We start from the raw sequence: 14,463 nt of genomic DNA on the forward strand, positions 1-14,463 counted from the left end.
TGAGTTCAAGGCCAGCCTGGGCTAAACAGTGAGACCTTGTCTCAAAACAAACAACAACAACAAAAAGATAGCAACAAAGAGGCTGGGGAGATGGCTGAGTCAGTAAAAATGCCCCCTGGACAAGCACGAAGACTTGAGTGAAAAGCTCCAGACGCTACCAAAGCACCAATTGGTAAACATCTCAGTGGTAGACCCTGTCTCAAAAAAAAATTAGAGGAAGAGGCTGAGGAGACTGGCTTAGCAGTTAAGAGCACTTACTGCTCTTGCAGAGGACTCAGATTTAGCTCACAGCACCCACACGGTGATTCAGAAACACTAGCAACCACAGTTCCAGGGGATTTGTCTTACTCTTATGACCACCATCACAGGCTCCTGCATATACACACACTCAGGCACGTGTATATACACATAAACTAAATAAATCTTTTAAAAGTAAGGTGGACACAAGAAAACAGCCCACAGAATCGACTAACCAAGGTTCATAGAGGCTCACAGAGACTGAGTCAAAAATCATGGACCCTGTATGGGTCTGACCTAGGTCCTCAGCATATATGTTATAATTGTTGTTCTTATGGGACTATTAACAGTGGAAGTGGAGGCTGTCTCTGACTCTTTTGCCTCCTTTTAGGACCCTTTTCCTCCCACTGGATTGCCTCATCAAGCCTTAATATGAGGGGATGTGCCTAGTCTTCTTATAACTTGATATGCTGTGTTTGGTTGATAACCCTGGGAGGCCTGCCCTTTTCTGAAGAGAAAGGAGGAGTAGACATGGGGGAGAAGGGAGGATGGGAGGATGGACTGGGAGGAGAGGATGGAGGAGAAACTTCGGTTAGTATGATATCCGAAACAAGAATAAATTAAAAAGAAAAGCCGGGTGGTGGTGGTGCATGCCTTTAATCCCAGCACTCAGGAGGCAGAGGCAGGTTAACCTCTGTGAGCTTGAGGCCAGCCGGTCTACAGAGTGAGATCCAGGACAGCCAGAGCTGTTAAACAGAGAAACCCTGTCTCAGGAAAGAAAAGAAAAGAAAAGAAAAGAAAAGAAAAGAAAAGAAAAGAAAAGAAAAGAAAAGAAAAGAAAAGAAAAGAAAAGAAAAGGAAAGGAAAGGAAAGAAAAAAGAAAAGAGAAGAGAAGAAAAGAAAAGAAAAAAAAGAAAAGAAAAGAAAACAACATTTTCCCTGTCCCCCAAAAGAAGTAAGGTGGAGAATAACCAATTCTGACATCAACCTCTCTCTCTCTCTCTCTCTCTCTCTCTCTCTCTCTCTCTCTCTCTCTCTCTCTCTCTCTCTCTCTCACACACACACACACACACACACACACACACACCCATGTGCACATGAATACAAACACCACATGCACAGAAAAATAATTTTTCAAAGATCATAACAGAATTTATCTTTCATACATCCTTTTCTGGAAGCTACTGGATGATGCCTATAAAACGGAAAAGTAACCCAAAGTAGAATAAAAGAGACGGGGGAAAAAAACAGAAAAGAGGATATACAAAATCAGAGGAAAATGAAATAATGTCCTTGTGATGATTCCAGGATGACGGCCATGTCTCAAGTGCAGCAAACAACAGTGGTCCAGTTGAATGTTGGTGACTCAAGGGATTGGTGTCTTGCAGAATACTTATCAGTGAGTCCTTTGACATCATATCATCTTTTCAGTCACAGGAACCTATTAAAAATGTGATTTCTTAAAGCCCATGAGCAAATAGGAAAACAGAAAGACACCAAAAAAATCATAATGGGAAATTTAACTAGAATAAAAGATGAAGAATCTCTTGATGACAACAGTGAGACGTTCCATAATGGCAGCTGTATAACAGATGTGGAAAGCAATCGTCCAATTTAAAGGGGAACTGGTATCTTGGAAACATGGGAGTCACCACGTGCAGAATTGTACTGGGAGGCAATTGGAATCATGAGAAGACATGGATAAATACTATTGGTACAAGGCAATTATTAATGTCAAGAAAATAAGTGTGGAAAGCATAGTTATTACATAGCAATGTTCCTGACACACTGAAAGTAAAAACAGGCACGAAAGAGCTCAGATTTAATTCAACTTACCTAGGAGTCAGTTGATAATGTGTGAGCCTAACATATATTTTAAAATATCAGTGGCAGAGGAGGTGATTAAAAATGACTGCATCTTGGGAGAGAAACAGAGAAGAGGTGAGAAGGCAGGGATCACTATATTTTAAATCTTTTAGTGTTTGATTTTTAAAAACAAAGGTTACGTTTTATTCTGGGGTAACATGAATTTTAAAATGTCAATAACCTGGAGTTCTTACAAGTCTCATCACCAGTAGAAGGCAGATAGGATGTGCTGATGATAATAGGAAAAGGTAAATAATACGAACAAATGTGAAAACTAGAAAAAAAATGACTTTTACTAAAAGGAAAGGTGCCTATAGAATTCTGAACAGACATAACCCAAAACAGAATGGACAAGATAAAGATCTACCACCAATGAAGGCACTGAACTTGGGCAGTTTAAGAGGCAAATTGCAATTAAGCATGCAGAAGAAAACAATATGCCTATGTTTGTTCTGGTCTGCAAAAATAGATGGAAAGCTTCCTCACTCTTCTGTGAGGCCAGGATGACAACCTACTACCCAAACCATGTAAGTTAAGCATGAAGAGAGACTTAAAAGTAGGATAACATATCAAATGCACCTGTGCATCAAAATCAGTTCATCGTGGTTAAGTTTAACTTATGTTAAGGACACAAGGCTTTAAAAGCTAAGTACCACATGGACAATTTAAAGAAATGTTCAAAAATATTTTGTATAAGAAAAAGAAAACATTCTTGATTTTAAAGTCTCAGCTGGGCAGTGGTGGCACACACCTTTAATCCCAGCACTTGGAAGGCAGAGGCCCAAGGATGTCTGTGAGTTCGAGGCCAGCCTGGTCTACAGAGTTCCAGAGCTGTTACTCAGAGAAACCCTGTATTGAAACAAACAAACAAAAATCTCAGTGGTTTTTCTGTGAGAGCAGCTGTCATAAACATGGAATATCAAAGAACTTCATCAAATGTAAATCTGACCTACTTGTTACAGCATTTGCTGGTATTGGAGATCTTGGCAATTAATACCAATATATAGTACTTAGGGCAGATGGAGTGTAAAAATTGTGGAGAAAAAGTATTATAGAAAGTATAGAAGAGGAGTGAAGACCTTGGAAGTGGAAAAATTATCCAATTCACAAGAAACTGGAAAAAAAAAACCTAGTCTTGTGTTAGTATTCATTATTGCTAAGTGGTTTACAAATAACACATTTGTTGACTTCTTGGTGGAGATTTGTTTCTCTTTTATAATCTTTACCGTCAACTTTTAAAACAGATTTTTAGATTTTCTTAAATTTTGGTGGAGAATCGGAGTTTAATGTAAATCCTGGGGCAGAATGCCTTTAATCGGCCATCTTTCTGCTGTATTCTTGAGGAAGGCAATAGCACGTGTACAACGCAAGGTGGCGCTGCAGGCTAAAAAGAGGAAAGGGAAGAGACGGGAAGGGGGGAACCGCACAAAGAATAGTCTAGGTTTCCGACAAAGCCATAGGAAATGATATAACGGCAGCAAGCGCTGGGAGACGGTGCCTCTCTCCTTTCACAGGAATTGCTAGTGTCCAGATCATTCCTAGGGATTCCAAGCTGCTTGAATTCCAGGGAGCTGCTTGAGGCTAAGCAGAAGGATTTTTGTTTTTATTTTGAACATCTGAGAAAGAATGGAGGCCAGATTGGAACGAGCTGTGCAGAAAAGGCAAGTACTGTTTCTTTGTGTATTTCTGGGTGCGTCCTGGGCTGGCGCCGAACAGCTTCAGTATTTTGTGGCGGAGGAAACGGAGAGAGGGACGCCCCTGGCCAATCTAGCTAAGGATTTGGGGTTGGGGTTGGGGGAACTGTCAGCTCGAGGGGCTAGAATTGTTTCAGACCGGAACACGGGGTTTTTACTGCTCAGTTCGCTTACGGGGGACTTAATTCTAAATGAAAAGCTGGACCGAGAGGAACTGTGCGGCCCCACGGAGCCCTGTGTGATGACTTTCCAGTTGCTGTTGGAGAATCCATTTCAGATTCATCGGGCTGCGCTGCATGTCAGAGATATAAATGATAATTCCCCAGTATTTCTAGACAAGGAAATTCCCTTGAAAATATCAGAAAGCACAACTCCGGGGCGACGTTTCTCTTGGAGAGGGCGCAGGATTCCGATGTGGGGACGAACGGCCTGAGTAACTACACCATCAGTCCCAACGCGTATTTCCACATTGACGTGCATGGTGGAGGGGAGGGCACTGTCTTTCCCGAACTGGTACTGGATCAAACGCTGGACCGAGAAGAAACAGCAGAGGTCACTTTAACGCTCACAGCCTTAGATGGCGGATCTCCGCCCAGATCCGGGACAGCGCTGGTTCGAATCCTGGTGTTAGACATAAATGACAATTCGCCCGAGTTCGTGCAGTCCCTCTACAGAGTACAGCTACCTGAAAACACCCCGGTTGGCGCCTTGGTTGTTGCTGTGTCCGCCAGGGATTTAGACACGGGAAGTTACGGACAGATAGCTTACGCGTTTTTCTATGCCACTGAAAGAATTCTCCAAACGTTTCAAATCAATTCTACAACCGGCCATCTTTATCTTAAAGCTGAGCTCGACTACGAAGCAATTCAGACTTACTCGATAACTATACAGGCCAAAGATAGCGGGGGACTTTCTGGAAAGTGCACTGTGGTTGTGGAGGTACTGGATGTAAATGATAACCCACCTGAACTTCTCATGTCTTCGCTTACTAGCCCAATTGCTGAAAACTCACCAGAGACGGTCGTTGCTGTTTTTAGAATTAGAGACAGAGATTCAGGAAACAATGGGAAAACCATGTGCTCCATTCCACATGATCTCCCTTTTGTCCTGAAGCCATCTGTGGAAAATTTCTATACTTTAGTAACAGAGATGCCTTTAGATAGAGAATCGCACTCTGAGTACAACATCACCATCACAGTCACCGACCTGGGCACACCCAGGCTCACAACACAGCACACCATAACAGTGCAGGTCTCTGATGTCAATGACAACGCCCCCGCCTTCACACAAACCTCCTACACCCTGTTTGTCCAGGAGAACAACAGCCCTGCCCTGCACATAGGCACCATCAGTGCCACAGACTCAGACTCAGGCTCCAATGCCCACATCACCTACTCTCTGCTGCCCACCCACGACCCGCAGCTGGCCCTCGCCTCTCTAATCTCCATCAATGCTGACAGCGGGCAGCTGTTCGCGCTCAGGGCGCTGGACTACGAGGACCTGCAAACCTTCGAGTTCCAAGTGGGTGCCACAGACCAAGGCTCTCCTGCGCTCAGCAGCCAGGCGCTGGTGCGAGTGCTGGTGCTGGACGCCAACGACAATGCGCCTTTCGTGCTCTACCCGCTGCAGAACGCCTCTGCACCCTGCACAGAGCTGCTGCCCAGGGCGGCAGAGCCAGGCTACCTGGTCACCAAGGTGGTGGCAGTGGACCGCGACTCTGGACAGAACGCCTGGCTGTCATTCCAGCTGCTCAAGGCCACGGACCCTGGCTGTTCAGCGTGTGGGCACACAATGGCGAGGTGCGCACCTCCAGGCTGCTGAGTGAGCGCGATGCTCCCAAGCACAGGCTGCTGCTGCTGGTCAAGGACAATGGAGATCCTCCAAGGTCTGCCAGTGTCACTCTGCATGTGCTGCTGGTGGATGGCTTCTCTCAGCCCTACCTGCCTCTGCCAGAGGTGGCGCGCGACCCCGCCCAAGATGAGGACGTGCTCACTCTGTACCTGGTCATTGCCTTGGCTTCTGTGTCTTCCATCTTCCTGTTGTCTGTGCTGCTGTTTGTGGGGGTGAGGCTGTGCAGGAGGGCCAGGGCGGCCTCTCTGGGTGACTGCTCTGTGCCTGAGGCTCACTTTCCTGGCCACCTGGTGGATGTCAGCGGCGCCGGAACCCTGTCCCAGGGCTACCAGTATGAGGTGTGCCTGACTGGAGAGTCAGGGATAACCAGCGAATTTAAGTTCCTAAAACCAATTGTTCCCAACTTTCTAACCGAAAGCATGGGGAGAGAAGTAGAATAAAAACTAAAGATTTCTACCTCTGGATGCAGCCCTAGTTTAAAACATGCCCTTGTTGAGTGTAGGAGAATGATTTTATGCTAACATCTCAAGGTTAATTAAATTAGTTCAGAAAAGACTTCCTTTAGTTATTCCCAAGAACTTTCTCTAAAGCATGAAATGCATGGGTTGTAGGCTATCTCAAATTTAATTTGATCCCTCTTTGTTTTTAAGCTTTTGTTGAAATGCAATCTATTAAATGACAAATCTTGCTAAGGATGGTTTCAATTGTTTTTCCATCATGTAATTTCTTCACTGATACTTATGTCCTGAGTTGATTGGAATCACATGTAGAAATCCCTACCTTATGTTTGGGGAGGTTATACCACACAGACTTTTTAAAAGTTTCTTTAGTAATTACTGTGCATAGTACATAATTTCATCACTTTTTGGAGACATGGTCTCCCTGTGTTCAGGATGGCCTTGAACTCTTGATCCTCCTGCCCAAAGTGCTGGACTTACAGGCATCAGCCTATTTCACTACTTTATTTCAGAAGAAACCAGTGAGTAGCCATATTTCAATAACAAGCAAGTAGACATTCACAGAGACTTGGTTAAGTTCCACAATTATTAACTAGCAAAGCAGAGTACCTCCTAATATTTTCTGTTTTGTTTTTCTTATTTGACATGTGAAAGAGTCCTCATTCTGTTCATCTCCAGGCAGGTGACCTTGCAACAATATTATGCTGTTTTCTATCATTAGATATAACTGTCATACATTGCTCACTGGTCTCTCTTGTGTTCAGAAATAGCAATGCTCCCCTTGGCCTGTAGTCCCATTTTCTTATAAACTGACAATCCCTCTTTGGGGGTTTATAACCCAACTATTATTAAAGCTGTGACTTAACTAAATCTCAGTTCTAAAAAATGTTTGGTTCTGGGCATGGTAGAACATGTCTTTAATTCCAGCAGTTAGGAGGCACATACAGGGGGATCTCTATGAGTTTGAGGCCAGCCTATTATACAATGAAAGTTCCATGACAGTCAAGGCTGCATAGAGAGACCCCTGTCTCAGAAGATGGAGGAGAAGAGGAGGAGAGGAGCAGGAGGAGGAGGGGTGGAGGAAGAGTTATGGAACAACATCTGTTTCTCATTTGTAAGATAGGGAGTCCTCAGCAATCCTAGAACCTAGACTCTAATATCTCATCTATAGATGAGTAAAGTAAGGTGGAGAGGGTAAATAAATGTCCCAAGGATCACAACTGTTTCTGTGGCTCACCACAATAAAATATATAATTCCCAAATCTTCTGTTTCTAGAAAAATGCATGCACACATATGTATATATTTCTTGCATCTATTTTTCCTCCTGGGTGTTATTTAAATATGTACCCTTTGTTCAAAGCTCAATTAGCATTACTGAAAGCGTCTCCGCCAATGTAATTTCTCTTGTGTGGCTTTCGGGCAGTTGTCTGCCCCAGAAGGCAAAGCAGTAGGAGAGGTAATGCAGCCTTACCTTGCCCACTGCCAGATACAAGCAGCTTTAGGCTTTTTACATCCATTTTCATCCCACAGAGTGTTAAGATACAGTGCGAACACATGGCGGCGCTGTAGGATAAGAAAGAAAAACTAGAAGGCAGCTGTGGCTCCATTAACAGGATAAAAAAAAAAAGAAAGAAAAGGGAAAGAAGAAGAAGCCCAGAGAAGCTCTGACACTTCAGACAGGAGTTCTGTGCCCTCAGGAATGGACTGGAATAATTCTCAGGTATCTAGTGAATAACTACAGTACCAGATACCAGGGAGAATTTACAGTTTTGCTGAAACATCCTCCAGGACGCTGCACCACCACAAACAATGGAGGCCAGCAGGAAGCTCCCTTGCAGACAAAGGCAAGTCACTTTTTTCTTTTTCCTATTAGGATTGTCTCTGGCAAGTGCCGGGGAACTGAGGCGCTATTCTGTGGTGGAGGAAAGGGAGGGTAGGTCCTTTGTAACCAATTTAGTAAATGACCTAGGTCTCAGGGAGCTTGAGTTCTCCAGACGAGGGGTTAAGGTCGTTTCGAAAGGGAACAAACTACATTTGCAGCTGGATCAGGAGACGGGGGATTTGCTACTAACTGAGAAAGTGGACCGGGAGGAACTGTGTGAGCACACAGAGCCATGCCTGCTGCGTTTCCAAGTGCTGCTTGACAATCCCTTAGATATTTTTCAAGCTGAGCTGGAAGTTACAGACATAAACGACCATTCTCCAGCATTCTTGGACAAAGAAATCATGCTAAAGATATCAGAAAGCAGTCTTCCTGGGACTACATTTCCTCTGAAGAATGCTCAGGACATGGATGTGGGTCAAAATGGCATTGATAACTACCTTGTCAGTTCCAATTCCTATTTCCACGTGCTTACTCGAAAACGCAGCGATGGCAAGAAATATCCTGAGCTGGTTCTAGACAGAGCATTGGACAGAGAGGAGGAAGCTGAGCTCAGGCTAATCCTCACAGCGCAGGATGGTGGCTCTCCACCTAGGTCTGGCACCACTGAGGTCCATATTGAAGTCCTGGACATCAATGACAATGCCCCCCAATTTGAGCAGCTTTTTTATAGGGTACAGATCCCTGAGGATAGTCCAATAGGCTTTCTGATCACCACTGTCTCGGCTACAGATAAGGACATAGGAGTCAATGGAGAGATCTCCTATTCACTTTTCCAGGCTTCAGATGATATTAGCAAAACCTTTTCGATCCATCCCTTGACAGGGGAAGTGCGATTGAAAGAACAACTTGATTTTGAAAAGACTCAGTCCTATGAAGTCAATATTGAGGCTAGAGATGCTGGAACCTTTTCTGGAAAATGCACAATTCTGACCCAAGTCATGGATGTGAATGACCACGCTCCAGAGATTATCCTGTCTGCGTTTACCAATCCCATCCCGGAGAATTTGCCAGAAACTATGGTGGCAGTTTTTAGCGTTTCTGATCTAGATTCAGGAGAAAACGGAAAAACAAGCTGTTCCATTCAGGATGAACTACCCTTCTTCCTAAAGACTACTGGGGAAAACTTTTACACGCTATTAACACAAAAACCACTGGATAGAGAGACTATAGCCGAGTACAACATCACCATCACAGTCACTGACATGGGCACACCCAGGCTCACAACCCAGCACACCATAACAGTGCAGGTCTCTGATGTCAACGACAACGCCCCCGCCTTCACACAAACCTCCTACACCCTGTTTGTCCAGGAGAACAACAGTCCCGCCATGCACATAGGCACCATCAGTGCCACGGACTCAGATTCAGGCTCCAATGCCCACATCACCTACTCGCTCCTGCCCATCCACGACCCGCAGCTTGCCCTCAACTCGCTCATCTCCATCAATGCCGAAAATGGGCAGCTGTTCGCTCTCAGGGCGCTGGATTACGAGGCCCTGCAAACCTTCGAGTTCCACGTGGGCGCCACAGACCAAGGCTCTCCTGCGCTCAGCAGCCAGGCGCTGGTGCGAGTGCTGGTGCTGGACGCCAACGACAATGCGCCCTTCGTGCTCTACCCGCTGCAGAACGCCTCTGCGCCCTGCACAGAGCTGCTGCCCAGGGCGGCAGAGCCTGGATACCTGGTCACCAAGGTGGTGGCAGTGGACCGCGACTCGGGACAGAATGCCTGGCTGTCCTTCCAGCTGCTCAAGGCCACGGAGCCCGGGCTGTTCAGCGTGTGGGCACACAATGGCGAGGTGCGCACCTCCAGGCTGCTGAGTGAGCGCGATGCTCCCAAGCACAGGCTGCTGCTGCTGGTCAAGGACAATGGAGATCCTCCAAGGTCTGCCAGTGTCACTCTGCATGTGCTGCTAGTGGATGGCTTCTCTCAGCCCTACCTGCCTCTGCCAGAGGTAGCGCGCGACCCCGCCCAGGATGAGGACTTGCTCACTCTGTACCTGGTCATTGCTTTGGCTTCTGTGTCTTCTCTCTTCCTGTTGTCTGTGCTGCTGTTTGTGGGGGTTAGACTGTGCAGGAGGGCCAGGGCGGCCTCTCTGGGTGGCTGCTCTGTGCCTGAGGGACACTTTCCTGGCCACCTGGTGGATGTCAGCGGGGCAGGGACCCTGTCCCAGAGCTACCAGTATGAGGTGTGCCTGACTGGAGACTCTGGGACAGGTGAGTTCAAATTCCTGAAACCAATTTTACCTAATTTCCAAGACCATCCTCTTGGACCAGAAATGGGAGGAAATTCCAACTGTAGTAACGACTTGGGTTTCGGCATTCAGTTAAAATAACTATTTGTTTTGTTTTGTTTTTAACAAGGGTAGTGCTTTTTTGGTTGTTGTTTTTGGGGGGGTTGTTTTTTTTTTTTTTTTGAAACTCAAGCCACTGTTCTTGCTGTGCCCATTTTGAAAGTTTGAAGCACGCTGAAAACTTGTTTTCAGGATATTCTGGCCATGGTTTTAGTGAGAGTATCTGGTCTTTTCTCCAGAGTGGAAGATGAAATGTTCTAGTCTTGTCTCTCTAACGTGTCACTAGTTGTACAAATCCTTGTTCTACGATAGCTTAGGAATGAATATCCAAGAGAAGAGATGGAAAATCAGTTCAACCCAATCAGATGCGGTTTAGTGTGTGTTCTGTTCCCAGTTGTGAGCCATCGAGAACATACTCCATGGCATTGCTCAAACGCCTCGAAATCTAATCAGAAAGGGGGAAAGAGGAGGCGCTGGCTTGTGCTTTATTCGGCCTCCACTGGACTAACTTCTTTGTTGGTGTTTTCTCTTTAAAATGTTACATAGCTGCATGGCTCTTCTTTTGCCCGTTATTGTTTTTAATATCACGATTTTAAACTGCTTTCCACTGTGCTTTGCTGGTGTTGAGGGTTCAGAAAGTTGCCTTATTTACCTGGTAAGCTGAAATAGCATGGCAGTAAAACTGACTTTTCTCTTCTGAGAAATGTTGGCCAGGGAAAAAAACTTCCTGACAATATTCATTCTTTCTCCGCCATGCCCCCCTTCTTCACTGTCGGATTTCAAATTCCATTCTGGCTATTTGTATGCTTAGTCAAAAGAATACATTTTCACAGTCTTCTTTGGCAAATAGATCTGGGCACATGGCTGGGGTATAGTGAGATGTAAAAAGAAGCTTCCAAAGCCTTTCAGTTGAGGATAAACCCAGGGCCCCATGCATGCTAAGTAAGGACGGTATCACTGATATAGGACTGCAAACCTCCAAGAACATTTTCAAAAGGAGATATCTCACCTGACAGGGGATTCCCACCTTTTCAACACTTTAATTTGGTTCTCAACTTGTGGATCTCGACACCTCTGGGGTCGTATAGTATATCAGATATCCTGCCTATCAGATATATACATTAATATTCATAACAGTAGCAAGATTACAGTTATGAAGTAGCAACAAAATAATATTATGGTTGGAGGATCACCACACAAGAAACTCCATTAAATTGTCATGGCATTATTAAGAAGGTTGAGAATCACTGCTTTAAAACTGTGTTCTCCCTGGGATGTGTATGGTATGATGAGTGCACATGTAGGATCTATGATAGGAATGGTGGGCTGAAATAGTACAGAATGAACTTAATAGAGATGGGGTCCTGGATGACTCAGGAGTTCTCATATTATTCCCTCTGTTGCCAATTTCTAGTTGCACATAGATGTGTCTGCATGTGGGTATGTACATATGGGTTCAGGTACCCTCAGAGGCATTAGATCTCTTTGATCTGGAGTCACAAAGAGCCCTGAGCTGCCTATCCTGGGTTCTGAGAACCAAATTCAGGTCCTCTACAAAAGCAACAAGTACTCTTAACCACAGAGCAGTCTCTCCAGTCCCTACATTTATTATGTTTTAAATCTTTTCATAAACCCCCTATGTGAGTTAGCAATTATTCTCTCTCTCTCTCTCTCTCTCTCTCTCTCTCCTCTCTCTCTCTCTCTCTCTCTCTCTCTGTGTGTGTGTGTGTGTGTGTGTGTGTGTGTGTGTGTGTGTGTGTTTAGGAATACCACCTGTTATCAAATGAAGATATATAAAGATTGCTATAACAAGAGTTTAGGCCTCATTGGTTTGAGGAATCCAGTTAACAACTTCTGGAGCAATTAGCAAAAATGATGAATTAGTAAGGGTCTCAGTGTCTGTGTAGACTGGAGTTCAAACCCCGAGTCGCACACATGCTAAATGTGCTCTATCACTGAACTTCCTGCTCTGCCCATTGTGAATTTTCACTGCAACTCAATTCGAATTATAGAAACAGAAAATCTAAACAGAAGAATACAAAGATTACCCAGGCTTTCAATATAGAATGTAAGCTCTATCTTTAAATTTAAATAGAATCTAATAGAATAAATTTAAATTTATTGTTAAACTGTCACAACTCAATTATTGAATGATGAACAATTTAATTAAAAATAAGCAAAAACAAGAATATTTTCCAAAGACATGCCCGTGGTTAATGTGCACCTGAAAAGCTGTACAACATTGCTCGTCAAATCAACATCACAGCAAGATGCTTGGACCTACCAGGATGGCGAGGACCAAAGCGTCAGATCAGTGTTGAGAGGATGTCATAATTTTGAAACCCTGACACACAGCTCATGAAATGTAAAATGCTGCAGCCATTTTTTAAAACAGCCTGTCAGTTTTTCAAATGGGTAACATAGAGCTATCATGTGGTAAGCAATTCAGCTCCTAGATAAATAATATATGTTCCATAAAATATGTACATGAGCTGGGAGGTAGGGCACTTGCTTTTAGGGAGCCAGAGGCAGGTGGACCTGAGTTCAAGGCCAATCTAGTCTACAGGGTGAGTTCCAGGACAGCCAGGGCTACAGAGAGAAACCCTGTCTCACACGCATACATATGGGAGTCTTCATAGTAACATTGCTCAGAAAAGCAAAAGGGTAGAAACATTCCAAATGCCCAAATAAACGTGAGCCTGCTACAGTCAGAACAAATAATAAAAATACTGACACATGCCAGAGTTTGGATGAACCTTGAAAGCATCAGGCCAAGGGAGGGAAGCTGACCTCAGAAGTCCACATATTCTGTCATTCTACTCATATGGAAGTCTACAATAGAGGACTCCATAGAAATCAAAAAAGGAGACTGATTATTCCTTTGGGCTCTGCCTAGGGAAAAGAGGAAATAATGAGATGGGAGTTAAGGGATGTGAGGTTCTTCTTTGGTGCAAGATATATGCTCCAAAACTGACGTTGATGATGGATGCACCACTTTGTGTATATGTTAAAGAGCTCTAAGCTTTACTTTAAATGGATGTGTTTAAGTGTATGTTATATTCCAAAGCTGTATATTACAAGACACAGGCATTATTCATGCCAAATATAAAAACCAATCCAGGTCCACATATGTCTATGAAATAATTTTCTGGTAATTGAATGTTGGAAAAACCTACCATTCTTTCCTTGGATGTTGGAGAGAAGACGGAGTCCATTCCTTCTTTAATAAAGCATGTCTACATTCTGTAGAATTCACTGGTTGAAATTTTTGCATTGCCCACTTCATTTCTAGCTCCGTGGTGTGCATGAACGAAAAATATGTGCCTGTGAAAACATTCCCCATGCTATTTTTGAGACTTTGCCCCTCGATGCAAATGTTGATTACACTACCTTACTTATGTCATTGACACATCGGCAGCATTAAATACTCAATACCGTGAATGAAAAATTTTACTTTTGTATTTAGTTCTTATGCAATACCTCAGTGTTTTATTTATACGCACAAAAACGCAACTTGAAAAAAGTTAGTGATTCACATTATATAGTTTAGTCACATGTCTTGGAGAATTTTGTCTCCTGTTAAATCTGAACATGTAAGGCTCCGTGAGGCCCGCGCGGTGGCGCTGCAGGTTAAGAAGACAGAGCACCGGAATTGCTTCTGCAATCTCCTCCGGGCCAGTTTCTCACCACCTAGAAGCAAAAGACGCGCTTCTTCAGCCAAAGCAAGGGCGAGTGTAAAACTTAAATATTCTATTTGGAGGCTTGATTCTGACGTTCTGGACTGTGAGACGGTGCTGTCCGGATCCTGGGCATAACGCGAAGCTACTGTGAAGCAAACAGGAAAGAGGAGCCATGGAGACTGCGTGGATGCACAATCTGAGGCAAAGGCAAGTCCTGATTTTCTTTGTTTTGCTGAGTGTGTCTGAGGCAGGTACCGAGCTGGGTCCTTATTTCATACGGGAAGAAATGGAGAGGGGCTCCTTTGTGGCAAATCTTGGAAAGATCTGGGGGTGGAGCTGGCAGAGATTTCCACCCGCCGGGCTCGGATCATTTCCCAGGAAAATAAAGAGCATTTGCAGCTCAATGTTCAGTCTGGAGATTTGCTCATAAACGAGAAATTAGATAGAGAGGAGCTGTGTGGCTCCATTGAACCTTGTGTTTTACACTTCCAAGTGTTAAT

The 14,463-nt window shown here is 44.3% G+C and overlaps 3 protein-coding genes across 3 annotated transcripts in view; all 3 read left to right on the top strand.

Annotated features, from left to right (window-relative positions):
- The first annotated feature begins 3,096 nt into the window (after positions 1–3,096).
- On the top strand, positions 3,097–7,142 carry LOC114686187 (protocadherin beta-7-like). The gene is given in 3 exon segments (XM_028860831.2): positions 3,097–4,183; positions 4,186–5,565; positions 5,568–7,142. Coding segments are annotated over 3 exon segments (2,355 nt in total). The 5' UTR covers positions 3,097–3,729; the 3' UTR covers positions 6,089–7,142.
- A 622-nt stretch (positions 7,143–7,764) lies between these two features.
- LOC114686172 (protocadherin beta-13-like) lies at positions 7,765–12,802 on the top strand. The gene has a single exon (XM_028860819.2). It carries the CDS (start codon positions 7,917–7,919, stop codon positions 10,323–10,325), a length of 2,409 nt encoding a protein of 802 aa, XP_028716652.1. The 5' UTR covers positions 7,765–7,916; the 3' UTR covers positions 10,326–12,802.
- Positions 12,803–14,135: 1,333 nt separating this feature from the next.
- Positions 14,136–14,463, top strand: part of LOC114687143 (protocadherin beta-12-like) — a 6,702-nt gene continuing 6,374 nt past the window's right edge. Inside the window, 2 exon segments of the mRNA XM_037197109.1 lie at positions 14,136–14,280; positions 14,283–14,455. Of these exon segments, the coding sequence (XP_037053004.1) occupies positions 14,136–14,280; positions 14,283–14,455 (318 nt within the window).

Source organism: Peromyscus leucopus, chromosome 19 (genome assembly GCF_004664715.2).
Source record: "Peromyscus leucopus breed LL Stock chromosome 19, UCI_PerLeu_2.1, whole genome shotgun sequence".
NCBI lineage: Eukaryota > Metazoa > Chordata > Mammalia > Rodentia > Cricetidae > Peromyscus > Peromyscus leucopus.